A 16,207-nucleotide genomic window follows, 5' to 3' on the forward strand; every position below is an offset into this window, starting at 1 on the left:
CTTGTAAGTCCTGTGATACTGCAAAGCATGTACATTTTTAAGGTAAAGCATACCATCCTCCCCTCCATGCATGAAATGCCTTGTGTGTATCAGATGCTATATGAGTAGTTAGGATAAGATATCATTTCTTTCCTCTCTTTCCAGCAACCTGGATTGGTGGGGAAGGTAAGGAATCAGTAATAAAGACTAAGCAATTAACATGATAAAGGATGAGCAGATTTTTGTCTGTTTTTCTTAGTGACTCCACATCAAGATGCCACATTTCTGTACACGGTGCCCCTGGGCAGAGTTATGGGGCTGTGGATTGCCCTGGAAGATGCCACCATTAACAATGGCTGCCTGTGGTTTATCCCGGGGTCACACAACAGTAAGCTGACAATATAACTAACCTTGCACTGTCGCTTCTAAAGCAGCTCATTCCACTCAGTACACTAGATAATCATCCAGACACTATTTGTTTAATACTGTGTGGTTTGGTTATGTTACATTCCACACCTTTTCCAAGGTGGTATTTCCCGGCGTATGGTGCGTACTCCAAAGGGCACCTTTCCCCTGACAGACTTCACTGGTCGAGAGCAGACCTATGATGACGAGAAGTTTGTTGCTGCACCTGTTAAAAAAGGTAATTCATTTGCGTCTTAACATTCAAGTGGACAAATGACGGTGAATAAGGAATTAATATTTCTAAGAACTTACAGTGTGAGATATACAGTGTGCTACACAAGGATCCAGTGAAGCATAGGCATTTTGTCACTCATTCAGAACGTTGTGCATATAATGCAGTGTCTAAATGCAAAATGTGCATTGTTAGCGCTGAAACAAATTGTCCTTATTTTGTACAAATTAAACAAACAAGATAAAATGTGTTAATTAGTGGATTGGTAGGTGGAATTACCATTGGACAGAGCCTGTTTCCCCCTGTTTACAGTCTTTATGCTAAACTAAGCTAGTGTTCGATAAAGAAAACATAATTCTAAAATATAAAACTTCCTTTAATGAATGGAAAATGTTTATACAAGTATTTTGATAATCGATTAAATGCTTATGGATGTATCAAGCAAAAACACCAAGCAACTGCTTTTACCAGTTCCACAAATTAGAGGATGTGCTACTTTTTACAGTATTGTAAGTTGAATGTTGTTTTTTTGTTGTTTTGTTTGTTGTTTTTAACAGACAAAACAAGTCATGTTTTCATTTTATAGAAAAAGTGATTCATTTGATTAATTAATAAAAAAAACAGCCTAGGTACTGTGCAGCACCAAATAAAGCTGTGAGAGTTGGTCAGTTGTTGCACATTTCCAACCTAACTATGAACTGTTCTGTGTTTAGGTGGTGTAGTCCTGATCCATGGGGAGGTGGTGCATCGCAGTGCTGAAAACACCTCAGAAGACTCTCGCCATGTCTACACCTTCCACATGATGGAATCCAAGGACACCTGCTGGAGCCCTGACAACTGGTGAGAGTTTATGAGTGCTGGGTTGCCCTGTGGCGTTTCTTTTATTTTTATTTCTGATGTTAATCAGCTATTTCCAGAAGTCAAAATCAGCAGGAGGGATAAATGAAATGCCCTGAGACATTGAAGTGATGCTACCTTTGAAAAAAAGATATCACAATCTTACTTTGACATTGTGAAAAGTTGAATTCATAAGCAATAAAACACATCCTCCTGGCTAATGTTAGCAAACTCTAGATATTACTGTGTAACTGAATATGGCTGCTGTAACACTGTTTTTTCATGTCACACAAACAATTGAATGGTTTTATCACAAAAGTAAACACATGTATGTTGTTTATTTTTGCTTGTGGTCCCACTCTATTTGCTCTGTTAGGTCACCTCATGATGTATTTTAATCAACAGACTTTAGAGAATATTAGGAAATGAGGAAAAATTTCCATGTTTAGCTGCTGTTAAGCAAAAGTAAAGCAATACTATGGAACTTTTGCAGCTTTATGTAGCTTTAGCAAGACTACATAATGTTTGCTGAATAGCGGCCACAAGTAACAATTGTGGGATAATGGTAAATGATGAATTGTACTGCAACAATAACAGTAGCACAAGGAGAGGAGAGTCATCCAACTGACTCAGTAATGTCCATTATAGAGTTGTACATACAGTACTATAAAGTTAGCTAATGTTAGCTACAGTACTAGTCATACCAGACCAAGTACAGCTGTGGTGCGTTTTATGCTTATGAATTCAACTTCTAATTTTTAAGCGGAAGATTGTGTTATGTCTTATTTTAAAAATGACATTGTCTCACCAAGACTCAAGTTTTTACATATTTGTCATGTTTCCGTCTCTTTGGTGTTTTAAAGGTTGCAACCCACTGAAGAGCTCCCTTTCCCGTCTCTCTACACTAAATGAAGGATGTTTTGGACATTTGGTGGAGCAGTTCATTGAAATACTACAAGTTTCCCTCTCTCCTGAAGAAGGACCAACATTATGAACAGCTTTAACCATATGAAATGTGCTATTTCACATGGCTTGTTTTGTATCCTACATGACACCATCTGTTCCTCTGAGCTACACGTAGGCTGGTATATAGCCTGATCCAGAATTACTTCAAAAGCAGAGTCAGTACTGGATTAATGGTGATTAACTCAGAACATATGAATGTATCAATGTTTTTAAATGGGAGTCTTTAATACATAAAAAATAAAATTTTAAAAAACATGTTTGATGAACTTTCCATGGACACTCCAATACAACTCATATTTAGATATACTTTTATTCAGCAACGCCTCATCAACATTATAATCAACCAGCATTATTCTTGTCATTTTTTCTTATTTGTGTCGAAACGAGATGGCAGATTTGATTTTTTTTTTTTTTTTTTTTTAAACAGACAACATTAAGCATTTCTATTTTCAAGTATGTTCATTTTAAGACATAACTTAAATGAAAATCAACTAAAATTGATGTAGGAATTAAACATCCAAATATCTTGCAGTGATTATTAAATCAAACTGTGAAACAAATGAGTTTGTTGTCAATATGCAGTCACACAGGTCCTGCTTCTCAATCATCAGTTTCATGAACATGCATTATTACATTTTTAATGTACGTAATGTAAAGGTGATGGTAAAAACAACATACTTGTAGGATCATGCTAATAAATTGTTACAACATAAAAAAAAACCCACCAAAGAACGTTTACAGACCGACATAAACCAAAGGCTGTTTATTAATGCATGCTGAAAACAAGTTTCAGGATTTAAACTGTAGCATTCTCATCTAAGAATGATGAGATGAAACCTGATGACATTTGAGGATATTTCTATAAAGCAAATATTCAAGAAGATACATAAATTGTTGCAAAAAGAAAGTTGGGCTTATGTTTATCATTTTGGCCCAAAGCATATCTACAGACTCCAAAACTTTGCGGGGTTTGAAGGCTCAGTATCACAGGGAAATGTAAATATTCAGTTTAAGGGGTCCCATCAAACCTCAGAAATACCAAGCAAAGTCAATTTACCAAACAAAAATATACTGTAGGATACCTGTGTACGGTACTCAGTTTCACATTAGTGTCATGCGGGAGCATAGTGAGTATCTGCCATATCGAAGTATAAATCAGCCCTTATAAAGAAGAGTTGAGAAGGGCTGCCATGCTTTCATCTACAATAGTAGGTAATGTGCGATAGAAAATATACTTCTTAAGGCATATCTTTTCAGCAGTAAGTACTTCATATTGCCATCGGGGAGGCAAAAATAATCTAATAACAAAAATGTTGATCAGGAAAAAAGACATATCACTAAGCTAACCTTAAATAATGTTCTTCAAAGGCAATACAAAAGGCACGTATCCGTTTGGGACAAGATACGTAAACCTTATCATTGATGATCAAAATTTTGCAGCGTCTGTACTGTCCAGGTTTCTTTAGATGACTAAAGGACATTTTCCCACTTCGCTGAACCATCTCCTGTTGCATAATTCAGGAGCTGCTGGTGTCAATGGTCGAGTACCTTGTGACACGCAAAGAAACCATACACCACCGCCGTCACCACAGAGCAAGCTCAAAGAATATTTAGCGACTCTTACCTCACATTTCTTGGTAACTGATTCTAAAGTGATCGTCTCATTCCTCAAGGAAACTGATACTGAAATGACTTCTGATCTGAAGGCAGCAGACTCTAATGTCATGCTAACATTTAGTGCCACGTTGGTTTGTTGACATAATTACCTGGCTTGATTAAGCTGTCAGCTTTTAATTAGTTGTTTCTTGTGCTAGTAAAAATGACTCCCCTCTTTGATCAACTCCACTGATTCCTTAAAGGGGACTTCTACTATGATCTTTCTTACACTTCCCCCTCTGCAAATTCACCATTCTTTCTTCCCTCCAGAAAGAGCTGGGGACAGTGGGAGAGATCTGTTTTTGTTTGTGCCATCTGTCCAGTCAAAGCAACAGCAGGATGAAGAGGTAGAGTGGGAGTAGGAGGTTGTCTATTTGGGAGGTGTAGGCTTCCAGCATAGCCACCAGAGTGACCGAGCCAACAATCCATGAGTAGGTGGAGTTCAGATTGATGCTCCCATCAAAGATGAGAAACATGGCCACAGCGATGATCTGGGCGAACACAGATGTTGCAGTCCCCTCCATGGTTTTTTTTGTGCCGGGCCAACGGATCTCCCCCATGGTGCTGCCGAACACAGACGCCACAGTGTCTCCGACCCCCACAGCCAGCACACCTGCATAAGGCACCAGGCCACCTGCACCAGGAAGTATCCCCTTAGGAACGCAGGGCCCAGGGAACAGCCATATGGGCAGAGACATGCCCACCAGCAGGTAGATGTGGGTCAGGATAAGAGGCCCGGAGTCCCGCTCATCCAGGAACAAGGTGAGCACCTGCCTGAGCAGCTGACCCAGTGGCCTGATCCGAAAGTAACGCACGTACTCCAGGAGCAAGAACACCGCCAAGCAACCCACCGACGCCACATGGAGCAGCTGCCTGTCGTATATCAGCCCTGGAACGTATGTGGCCACTACAATCAGATGGAAGTACTTCCTGACAATAGTGGAGGCCTGGTGCTTCTTGGAGCCTGACTGGCGCTGGTGGTTCTGGTGTAACACAACACAAGTGGCCACAACAGACAAAAACACCCAGTACCCCAGCAGACAGAGTCTTCGGTCATTTAACGTGACAAAGTCCAACAGCCACATGATGGGATGCCGGCCGATGAAGAGAGAGAGCCACGGCATGAGGATTCCCAGACCCAGAACGGCTGTCATCATGTGAAAGAAAAGCGATGACACCCAAGTCTCAGACTCCATGAAGCAGAAGAGCAGGGCGAAGAAGACACCCAGCAACAGTGAGCCCACGACTACGACCGGCAGGAAATAATTCAGTGGATCACCTTTGACCTCTGCCAGGTTCAGGGAGCGCTTGATGAGCTGGTTGACAATGAAGCTGATTCCACCGACAATGAGTAGCGCCTCTCCAGGTGTGAAGCAGCGTGGCAGCAGGTAAAGCACAATCAGGCTGAGATAAACGAAGATCAACAGCACCTCTAACACCTCGATGACCTCAGACACCGTCAGCGTCTGCTTCGTCGTGTAGAGAATTGCAGTGCCGGCCATGCCCGCAATCACGCAAGTGTTGGTGGGTACTGGCCTTGTGATGCCCAGCGCAATCAGGGAGAGAAACAGAGCCAGGATCATGCCTGTGATGGTGATCACCATGGAGAAGCGCTCAAAGTAGACGTTCCCTGAGGCAGAGCACTTTTCTTTCAGCGCCAGGCCCAGCAAAGGCATCACCATGGAGGCCGGGACGATGCCGCTGTTTGCCGAGGGACGGAACTGGAACACGGCACCCCCTGACCTGAGCAGACGGTCCCACTTGTGCTGCACGTAGAAAGCCTGGATGAAGAGGGCTATGCTGCACCAGGAGTGCTGGTTCCAGACCGCCATGTGTACACACAGCACCACAGCCATAACTACAGCGGACTCCACGAGCACTGGGTTGATCAGCATGGCTGCGGGGCGGAGGCTCGCAGGGAGGGAGGATGTTTGGTCTGAACAGATGGTCTGCAACAATGAAGGCCTTCTTCTGTCAGTTCTTCTCTCTGGCACACTTCATCATTTGGCAGGCATTTTTCACTTGCTGTCTAGGGGAAGAAAGAGAAAATTTAATCAGTGACGTTACCATTCAAGAGTACATACATAAAATGCAATAATGAAAATAATTCCAGTAGTTGTGAGACCGGGTGTGCTTTATTCAAGTGCATGAGTCATCTAAGCTTATGCCAACAGTGAACCTTGGTCATACTTTATCTGCTGTCTTTCATGAACTATGGTCACAATGAACGGTCACCCTGTCAGTGTGAAATCCATACAGCTTTGTAAGCACATGAATGAGACCCCAGGAGAAATGCATGCTCTTTCTACATCAGCTGAAACATTTTGTTCCTGTGGGGGTTGAGGTAGGACTGACTTTCTACTGGGATGAATCAGCTGTCGAGGTTGTGTTAACACATGGCCACCACGTCTGACGGACACGGTGACAAGAATAACCCTCCGGTCTTTTGTTACATCCATGTTAATACAACCCGGTGGGGCCAGAAACGCGTCCCTCTGCAAGCCAAGAATGCTGCATCCTCGGACAGCATCAAGCTAACGGCGAGATACAGCTGACTCCACCGAGTTAGCATAACGCCACAGAGCACAAAACTGCTGGCGGAATGAAAATAAAAGCCAGGTTAGCAAAGACAAGCATACGTACCACATCGGTGCAGTGTTATCTGGACGAAGGTGCGTTGTGGTGCGAATCAGTGCCGTCCTTTATGACAGATTTCTTTCCTTTGTCAGCTGTCGCTCCTCTCACACCCAGTAGGAGGGGGCCATATTTGACAGCTGGGTCACGTGGTACAGTCGTAGAAAATGTCACAGAAAGGCGTGGTTTTCTTTTTTTTAATATTATTTTTAATTTTCATATAAAATACATTGTTTTGGTGTTCTGTCTTTAGGAAAGCGCATACTGAATATTCCGTTTATTTATTTTTTGTTTCATAGCTAGTTCAGCATTTAAGATGAACATAATTTAAACTGGATTACAGATGTAAAGGAAAAAGGTTATAAACAATTTTTTTTCTTAGAGAATTGGAAGAATTTAGTGAAAGATTTGGACTCGGGCTGGATTTCCGTTGTTTCATGAATAGAAAAAGGTTCATTTCGAAGCAAGTAATGATCTATATCCTTGTAATTAAGAGTAGGATTAAATTTAGATTGTATTGAATGTACAATGTTTTGTCAGACAGATATTGAATCTTTTCTGTAGCTGTAATTTTGTTAAATTGTTTTGGGACAGAATATATGATGAAGCTACGTATAAAGAATGTAATGCATGTTTTTGATTACCATAATTTTAAGTTTTGGTTGTTTTATGGAAAACAAATGTAGTGAGTTATTGTTTAGTAATATTTCATTATACCTACATTTTATTTTCATAAGTGTAGATTTTTATTTAAAGCTGACCCAAGGTTTTTAGCATTTATTAATGATTTGAAGATTTGCATTCATTGCAAAAACCGGGAGAAAGAAATAGTGCGACTCTCTGATTAATCCCCTTGATTAATTATATTTTTAAAATTGATTTATTAATTTATATTCATTTATAATACATTTTTCTACAAAGATACGTGTTTGTTCCTTGAAGATGCCATTAAAGTAGGAAAAACTACTCCGGAAGGTGGCAGTTGGCTGAAAATAAGAAGACGAGGAAGAAAGTGCCTGTGACGCTTATGACGACGCAACACAACAACCAATCACATGGCAGGAACGAAGATGGCGGAATCGGGGATCAGCGTCAGGTAGGGAGAGAGCAACAAAGTTTAGCTAACGTCTGCATTGTTTAAATAGTTATTTAAGTATTCACCAGTGAGTTCACATTCCTACGCAACACGTCTGTTTATTAAGACCTATCAGCAGTAACATTTATATTTTGACAATGTGTGTTTTCAGCTGTTAGCACCACGCTAACTTAGCTTAGCAAGTGCTAGCAGTTAAACATTTGAATGGCTTTTCAGCAGCGCGGTGTGTCAGCCGCATGTCAACAACAGCAACTTGTAAACTACAACTCTGGTTATTTAACTAGATGAGGAGCCGGTGCTCACGTTTCTAGTTTATTTGCCTCGCAATTAGCTCCAACAGTGGTTAGTTGTGACAAAGGAGAAGAGGCTAATGCTTGTGTTTGTGCACGGAGAGAACAATGACTAAGTTAGCTAACTCAACGTTTTATTATTTGAATGAAAAATATTTCCCTTCGCATCTGCAAAGTTTACAAATGAAACCATGTTCTGCCACTGAAACTACCCCAGCCTTCGACCTGTTTATAGATAATATAAATTTGTTACACTGAGTTAATATGAACTGACAGCTTTTATATTGGGAAAAGTAATGTTAATGGAGGTGTAACTTTAAAGGAGGGTGTTTAAAATGCAGTAAGCCTCATAATGTATGAGTTATAAAGTGCATTGCAAGACGAAAGACGCAGTCAGCCTTATTGCGTGTGTACGCATATATCAGTATGTATTAACCAAATTTTTTAATATATCCCAACCCACTCTCTACATCAGTTTATACAAAAACATTTTACAGCTGGTACATGGAACTGCTTTAGGGGTGGGGGATATTTAAAAAATTATATATATATATATATAAAATAAAAGCCCAGGCTTTTATTTTTCCTTAAATCACTGAACTCCTGCTTATATTTGGGACAGATGACTACACGGGACAGGCCTTTAATTTCTTTACCATGCTGGTAAAGAATGAACATTTAGTACTAAATGAAGTACACTGGTGCTCATTGTTTTTGTAAAATGAACTAAACGATTGAATTGTGGAGAATCTAACAATCTGTAGAATGTCCATATTGACAAAAGTTTGAACTTTAATTTGGGTATGTGCAATCTAAGTGGCTTCGAACTAGCTCAAGGGGCTAGGGGACCTGTTTCTACGCCAAACTTCTATAAAAACCAGACCAGGCTACTAATTGAGACTTGCGTTTATTTGTCAAATCGTGAAGCCAAACCGAGCCAGTAAAAGGGTCATGTGTGTAACTGGGGCTAGGCTTTACAGAACAATTATGTTACTAAGGTTTATATGGTCTTACAGTGTATATTGTCATATTGCCCACCCCTAATCTACTTATAAGATCAAATTGTACTTACACATGCAGATGACCCATGCTACTTTTCTGTGTAATGTACATTAATGTCAGTTATCGATTTAATATATACATTGTTCTCTCAGGAGCTGTCGAGAATTATGGACCATACTGCTGGGAAGATCTGCATTGCGAGAGCCGGTATGTCTTCCTGCCACATGTCTTGCGGGGGGGGGGGGGGGGTCAAATGGTCCTCTTCGTACTTTGATTCTTGCATGTGTAATTGGTGGAATGATGTAAACCAAAATCACAGACATAATTAATATTAGCCAATTACTTTATACTCGTTATGAAGAAAATATATTTGCAGAAAATTACACTAGACCAAATGACACAAGTGATTTTTCCCCTCGTTTTTTATGAAATGTTTGACGGGCACAGGCTCAGATAGAGGCAGAGCTGGACAGACACTGGGACAGACTGCATCAAGGACTCACCTACTACAAGCCACCCAGGTATCTTACAGTTATTCAGATCCAACATCAAATACGCTGTTACCCTTTGGTTTTTTTCAATGATTAACTGTCAACCTAATTTGTTCTAGCCCATCCTCTGCTGGGAAAGTGAAGGAGAACAAAGATGTTGCACAACCATTGAAGGATTTTGGCCTGAGGATCAGTAAACTATTGGTAAGAGTTAAACATTTCTGTGTTGGGTGGTTCACTGTCTTCATTTGATGTCTGTGGAGATTCTTTGTCATCCAGGAAGGTTAAAATCAAGGGCAACTGGACTTGGTTGAAGATGCATGGTTGGTTGTGCATTTCATAATGATTTGATTTAATGCTTGTTACAGGGTCTTGATGAGCAGCAGAGTGTGCAGCTTTTACAGTGCTACCTACAGGAGGACTACAGAGGAACCCGTGACTCGTTAAAGGTGCCTGGTCCCACTTGGAATTTTTTTTCAGAAATCTTGGTGCGCTCAACAAAATCTTACCTGCTGTGTGCAGTTTTTATAGAAAAATGAGAATACTAATAAATGCATTTAGATTTTCAGTCAAGCTGTGTTTTGTATGTGGGATTTAGTGCTGCAGTCACTTGGATTAAGGGTTAGGGTTACAATTTTTCATGAGGAACAAAAGAAATCAAAGATTGTAAGAAGATATAATAAAAGATTTTCAGATGTTTGCTAACAGAGTCTTCCATACAGGTTGTTCTCAAGGATGAGCGACAAAGCCAGGCACTGCTGCTAAAGGTCAGTACATCTACAGTCATTTAGACTTACTGTGTAGTCAACCTTGATTCAGCGTGACTGTTACATTTCCATTTTTTACCCAGTTATTATGACTGTGTGTGTATTCACAGATGGCTGACTATTACTACGAGGAGCGCACATGTCTGCTCAGATGTGTCTTGCTGTTGCTGACATACTTTCAGGACGAGCGACATCCCTACAGGGTGAGAAGCAGCTGGATTTGCCTCACATCAGATAATAGAAGAAAATAAGTTTATTCTTTTTACTTCTGTATTATAATTGTGGGTGTGTTTGTTTTTGTCCAGGCTGAGTACAGTAACTGTGTCAGTAAGCTGGAGAAGGACCTAGTGAGCAACTACCAGTCGCAGTTTGAGAAGCTCTTCAAAGCAGAAGCACCAACATGGGAAACTCATGGAAACCTCATGGTGATAATTTGCTTCATATGTTTGGGTTATTTTAATACTGTATATTTTAACCTAGATCCAATATAAAATCACAAATTGTTTGAAATGAAGGTCATTTGTCCATCAAAGGATGTAAAATAACTTTTTTTTTTTTTTTTTTTTTTTTAAGACTGAGAGGCAGGTGTCACTATGGTTCCTGCAGTGTCTGAGAGAACAGTCTCTGCTGCTGGAGATCATCTTTCTGTATTACGCTTACTTTGAGATGAGCCCGTCTGACCTGCTGAACTTTACCAAAATGTTCAAAGAAGAGGGCTTCGGTTTGCGGCAGACCAACAGACACCTAGTAGACAAAAGCATGGACGCGCTGGTTGATCGCATTGGGTAAGAGCACCTCAGTGTTTGTATGTGCCATTCATGTGTTTAAAGGAACGTAATTGTAATGTCTTGTATGTTTCTCTGGCCTGCAGCTATTTGAGCTCTCTCATCCTGGTCGAGGGAATGGACATAGACTTCCTACACAAGTGTGCCCTAGAAGATTGTACAGATCAGCATCAGTTCTCCAGTGCTCCTGACGTCATCAAGGTTTGACTGGGATCTCTAAATGCAACAGACATAAATACCCTGTAATACACCTGTAGAGCAATAACACTCAACCAAACAGGTGTATATACAATCTGAAAAAGCAAAACAATGAGCTTAATTAGGCTCAAAATTGTGCACAGTTGCAACGTTGGGTAAAGCAATTATCCCTTTGTTGGAAAAATATTAGTTCTGTTTTTCAGTAGAAAGGAGAGAGGAACTCTACTAGCCCACTTTATAAATAAAATCCCTAGCTCTAATGTTCACTCATCCAAATTGCATATAATTGATGACACACTGAGAGAACTAATTTAGGCATCTAGAATAAACCATACGAACATGTGAACCTTCACATATCCTCTGATTCTTCTAGGAGATGGATCAGCTGCTGCTGACATTTGGTGACATCCCTCATCACGGGCCAGTGCTGCTAGCCTGGGTCCTGTTGAGACACACACTGCGACCAGACGAGTCCAGCCCCGTGATCAGGAGGATCGGCAACACCGCCCTGCAGCTGGAGGTGTTCAAGTACATTTCAACCATGCTGAAAGGCCTTGGAGTCACAGGGAATAATGTAAGAGACCAAATGTACCCACTTTGGTCAGGTCAAAGTTAAAGAAGGTGGACATTTTTAGTTAAAAGGAAAGTGGTCTCTTTTTAATGGGTTACTGTCTGGTCAGAGCTACTAAAACAATTTCACACTTTTGGACACCCTGCCTCACTTTGCTTAAATTGTAGAAAAACATGAAGTTAAGGAAGTTACATGTCTTTTCATGAGGAAACCCACTCTCTAATCAAAGGCCATAGAGCTATGGATCTCAGACGTCCTCCCGGGTTCAGAGTGCTTCTGGTTTTCTCTAGCAGGTAGTTAAATTTAATCACACGGGGCCTCAGACCTAAATCAGTCTCTAATGAGATGGCTGGAATGAAAACCACCTGGCAGTAGGGAAACATGCTGTACTCTGGATTAGTTTTATAGTCAGAATTTGAGCTAAATCAGACTGCGGGTTTCATAATCATGCCCCTCAAGCTGCGGTTTATATCTCCAGTGCAGCCAGACATTGAAGTGACAACCATGCACTGAGAAAATATACTGGCTTTCTAACAGTCAACAGCTTGGCTAAACGTTGTTTGTGGGAACACTGAAAATGGCAAAACTGACCACTGAAAATAGCACGTTTCTCTAACAAACCATCACATTTTGTGCATCAAAAACTCAGTTTCCTGATTAAAATATAATGCTGCAACACAAATAAACGCATAACAGTAGGTACTATCCATTTTTTCTTAGATAGCTATTTGTATTGTTATACCACATTCAATTTTGTCACTCTTTTTGTCTTCAGTGCACAGCAAGCACAGCAAAGATGTGTATCTACGGTCTCCTCTCATTTGTGATCACTTCTTTTGAAGAGGAAAGCCTACAGGTATACACCCATGCATGTTTGCATGTTAAAAATGACATACTCTCATTCATATTTGTAACCTGTGTTGGTAACTCGTCTTATCGTGATGCACGTGACAGACTGGTGGTGTGGTGACACAGTGCTCCCACCTGATCGATGCTGCCTGTGATGTCCTCTCTGCTCCCAGTCTGGCTGAAGTCTTTTGGGAAATGGTGAGAAAGAAGAGACGGTTCTTAAGAGAGAAAATTGGTTTAAAAACAAAAAAAATGTCGACTCTTGATGCTCTGCCCTGTTAAATTTTAAATCCAGAAGCCGAACATGGGATTGGGAATGATCCTGGACAGCGCAGTCGGGATGTTCCCTCATAAGATCGGACCACTGTTGCAGCTTCTCACTGCACTTCTGTCAAACAAGTCGACTGTTAAAAAGGTAGATTTCACACATTCACGGATGTATAAACACTCAACCTTGCCTTAATGTAAATGGTTAAACCATGGATTTTTTCATATCTGTTCAACAGGTGTACAACTTTTTGGACAAGATGTCCTTTTACACACAAGTTTACAAACATAAACCCAATGATGTCATCTCCAAGGACGATGAGACTCTGTGGAGGAGACAAACACCCAAACTCCTCTACCCTCTCGGTTAGTTTTTTTTGGTTGTTACTGAGATTTGAATACAGATATAACATTTAGTGTGCTGAAGAATGTCAGAGGGTCTGGTGAATTTTTAATGCTCATTTGTATCATGCATAATCACAGAATATTTAAGATTTTTTTTTAAAAGTTTCTCTCAAGTAACATACCTCCACTATAACCTTGTGTCTCCACCATCAGGCACAGGGCAGACTAATCTTTGGATGCCGCAGGGAGTGCTGGGCCAGGTGATGATTGGAGGCGAGCAGGGCTACGTGGTTCGCTGGGACTACTCCTACAGCTCCTGGACTCTCTTCACCTGTGAGGTGGAGATGCTGCTCCATGTTGTTTCCACTGCAGGTACACTGCTGGTCATTCATATATTCTCACCAAGCAGATTATTAAATCCTTTAAAAGGTAATAAGGCTGCTGATACTTGTTGTTGTCAGCAAATCCCATTTGGATACCCTCACAATACTTGTTAGTACAATCAAGTAATTCTTGGTTTTGGTCTTTCATGGGATTTATTGGCAGTAAGGATTAGGGGTAATATCAGCTACACAACTGAAAATATTTTATAAATTGTCAGTAATAATGCCCAGTTATCATCACAAGTTACCATCAGACCTCAAAGAAATGTCACCAAACTGCTTTCATAGATTGACTAAGCAAAAAAAAAAAAGTATTCGTTTTATTATTAAAAAAGAAATGTCTACTGTATCCTAGCTGATTAAATTATTATTCCACTCATTGTTGCAGCATAATTAACTTGTCTGTGTTTCTCCGCCTTTTCTTGTTCTAGATGTTTTAGCTCACTGTGCACGTGTGAAACCCATCCTGGATCTGGTCCATAAGATCATAAGCACAGACTGGACCGTGTCAGATTGTTTGTTGCCTCTCACGTCACGCATCTACATGTTGCTGCAGAGGTAAATTAACTTTAAAGAGACATTTATCTGTTTTAACTCTTAAGTGTGGTTAGTATTTGTACTTCCTATTTGAAACAGTCTTGATTAGACACCAAGAATGAATTTGCTGAATCATTTGTGTGTTTACCGTCTGTTAGGTTAACATCAGTCATCAACCCACCAGTGGATGTGATTGCCTCCTGTGTGAACTGCCTCTCTGTACTGGCTGCAAGGATGCCTGGGAAGGTGGGTATGCTGGATACATCCAGTGTGAACAGGAAGTAAAATGAAGGAATAAAAACCTCTGTTCTTGAATCCTCCTCAGACATGTAATCTATATTTATTTACCTTTAGGTGTGGTCCAGTCTGCACCACACAGGTTTTCTCCCCTTTGCCTCCAACCCTTTGACCAGCGGCTCAGTGTGTAAGGTAAAGTAAAAAACCCACAGTTTAATTTGCCTGGCAAATATCAGACTTATTTTTGGAGGAAGTACTTAAAAGTATTGATTCCAACAAAACCTTTTATTTACTTTTTTTTTTTTGTAGCGCTGAAGGGATGAAGGCAGGTAACTATGGCAACCTGCTGGTCCAGATCGAGCAGCCAAGGGGGGAGTATGCTGTGACCATCGCCTTCCTTCGTCTCATTACAACCCTGGTCAAGGTAACAGTTTTTTACCAAATATGATGTACAACTGTTTTCTGTAGTAGCAGCTAATTTGCTATTTTACATTTAAAAAAAGGAAAGAATGAATTTATTCTATTTGTTTTCTTTCTTTTTTTTAATGTAGAAATGTGGTGCTCTGCTGCTATAACATACATCTTATCTCTCTTATCCTCTCCCTGTTGATTAATTTCAGGGTCAGCTTGGCAGCACTCAGAACAAAGGCCTGATCCCCTGTGTGCTGCTGGTGTTAAAGGAGATGTTGCCCACGTACCATAAGTGGCGTTACAACACCTATGGAGTCAGGGAGAGGATAGGTAAAGGGCGCATCTCTGACATGACAGTGAATACTAGATTCTGTCTTACAGATTAGAAAAGTGAAGCAAAAACTTAATAAACACCGGCTGCATTATGTTGCTGCAGGCTGTCTTATTTTGGAGCTGATCCATGCCATTCTCAATCTCAGCCCAGAGGGAGAAGATCAGGGCAGGTAAGGATTAATTTTTTGGGATTAAAGTGTCTTAATTCTGTAACCTACACATTTTTCTTGTAAATTCGCCCAGGTGAACAGGCTGGTAGGAATAATAATTGTGGACATATTACCGTACATGCAATTGAAGTTAACAAGTTTTAATTGCACTGTTAAATAATGTTTGACATTCTTAAGGTTTTTACATTGTTATACATTAACATTCTTGAGCTAAAATGATTAGTCGAATAATCAGTCAGTTGATCTACATTGAATATGCATAGATTTTTTTTTTTTTCCCCAAACAAAAATGATAACAATTTTACTGGTTCCAGCTTCTCAAATGTGAGGATTTGCTGCTTTTAAAAAGTCTATGATAAAAACTAATCACAGATAATTTGACACAACAGATATTTAACTGTCAACTTTTCCCACTATTTTCTGATATAATAAATAACGAAAAAGATTTTTTGACAGACATTTGTTTGTTCTTGTGTTGATTTAGTCTTTTCTTTTCTTGATGCAGCACTCCCACTCTGCAGTCTCTGTGTATCTACAGCCTGGCAAACACTGAGGCTGGACAGGCAGTTTGTCAATATCATGGGAGTTGGAGTGGATACCATAGATGTTGTCCTGGCTGCACAGCCCAGCAGGTAAACAGACAAAACTTACCAATCTAGTTTTCCTCATTATGTATTCCTAGAATTAACCCCTAACCATATTTTTGACATTGCTGATTTTGACACCGATTGTGTTGTCGGGGGTTCAGTAGTTATATTTTCTTCTC

At 40.3% G+C, this 16,207-nt stretch overlaps 3 protein-coding genes across 4 annotated transcripts; 2 read left to right on the plus strand and 1 right to left on the minus strand.

Annotated features, from left to right (window-relative positions):
• Positions 1-143: 143 nt before the first annotated feature.
• On the plus strand, positions 144-2,674 carry LOC119893971 (phytanoyl-CoA dioxygenase domain-containing protein 1-like). Its single transcript, XM_038706408.1, has 5 exons — positions 144-165; positions 239-367; positions 506-622; positions 1,330-1,456; positions 2,317-2,674. The coding sequence occupies exons 2-5, from the start codon at positions 292-294 to the stop codon at positions 2,363-2,365; spliced, it is 369 nt and encodes a 122-aa protein (XP_038562336.1). The 5' UTR covers positions 144-165; positions 239-291; the 3' UTR covers positions 2,366-2,674.
• A 36-nt stretch (positions 2,675-2,710) lies between these two features.
• On the minus strand, positions 2,711-6,851 carry LOC119893970 (dolichol kinase-like). 2 transcript variants are annotated; one of them, XM_038706405.1, is made up of 2 exons: positions 6,719-6,851; positions 2,711-6,104 (listed from the first exon to the last, which is right to left on the minus strand). In XM_038706405.1, the coding sequence occupies exon 2, from the start codon at positions 5,968-5,970 to the stop codon at positions 4,399-4,401; it is 1,572 nt and encodes a 523-aa protein (XP_038562333.1). In that variant the 5' UTR covers positions 5,971-6,104; positions 6,719-6,851; the 3' UTR covers positions 2,711-4,398. The 2 variants fall into 2 exon arrangements, with proteins under 2 accessions (XP_038562333.1, XP_038562334.1); XM_038706406.1 differs by having other exon boundaries at positions 2,716-6,100; positions 6,719-6,843.
• Positions 6,852-7,714: 863 nt separating this feature from the next.
• LOC119893072 (nucleoporin NUP188-like) lies at positions 7,715-16,077 on the plus strand. The gene is given in 24 exon segments (XM_038705000.1): positions 7,715-7,805; positions 9,250-9,304; positions 9,545-9,618; positions 9,708-9,792; positions 9,957-10,037; positions 10,311-10,355; positions 10,466-10,558; positions 10,661-10,780; positions 10,929-11,140; positions 11,227-11,341; positions 11,712-11,912; positions 12,685-12,765; positions 12,864-12,956; positions 13,054-13,173; positions 13,265-13,391; positions 13,584-13,742; positions 14,185-14,311; positions 14,449-14,536; positions 14,645-14,724; positions 14,837-14,951; positions 15,148-15,268; positions 15,375-15,441; positions 15,947-16,010; positions 16,012-16,077. Coding segments are annotated over 24 exon segments (2,430 nt in total). The 5' UTR covers positions 7,715-7,764.
• The last annotated feature ends 130 nt before the right edge of the window (positions 16,078-16,207 follow it).

Source organism: Micropterus salmoides, unplaced genomic scaffold (assembly GCF_014851395.1).
Source record: "Micropterus salmoides isolate LMB-PRFRI ecotype aquatic unplaced genomic scaffold, ASM1485139v1 Ms_hic_scaffold_8, whole genome shotgun sequence".
Lineage (NCBI taxonomy): Eukaryota > Metazoa > Chordata > Actinopteri > Centrarchiformes > Centrarchidae > Micropterus > Micropterus salmoides.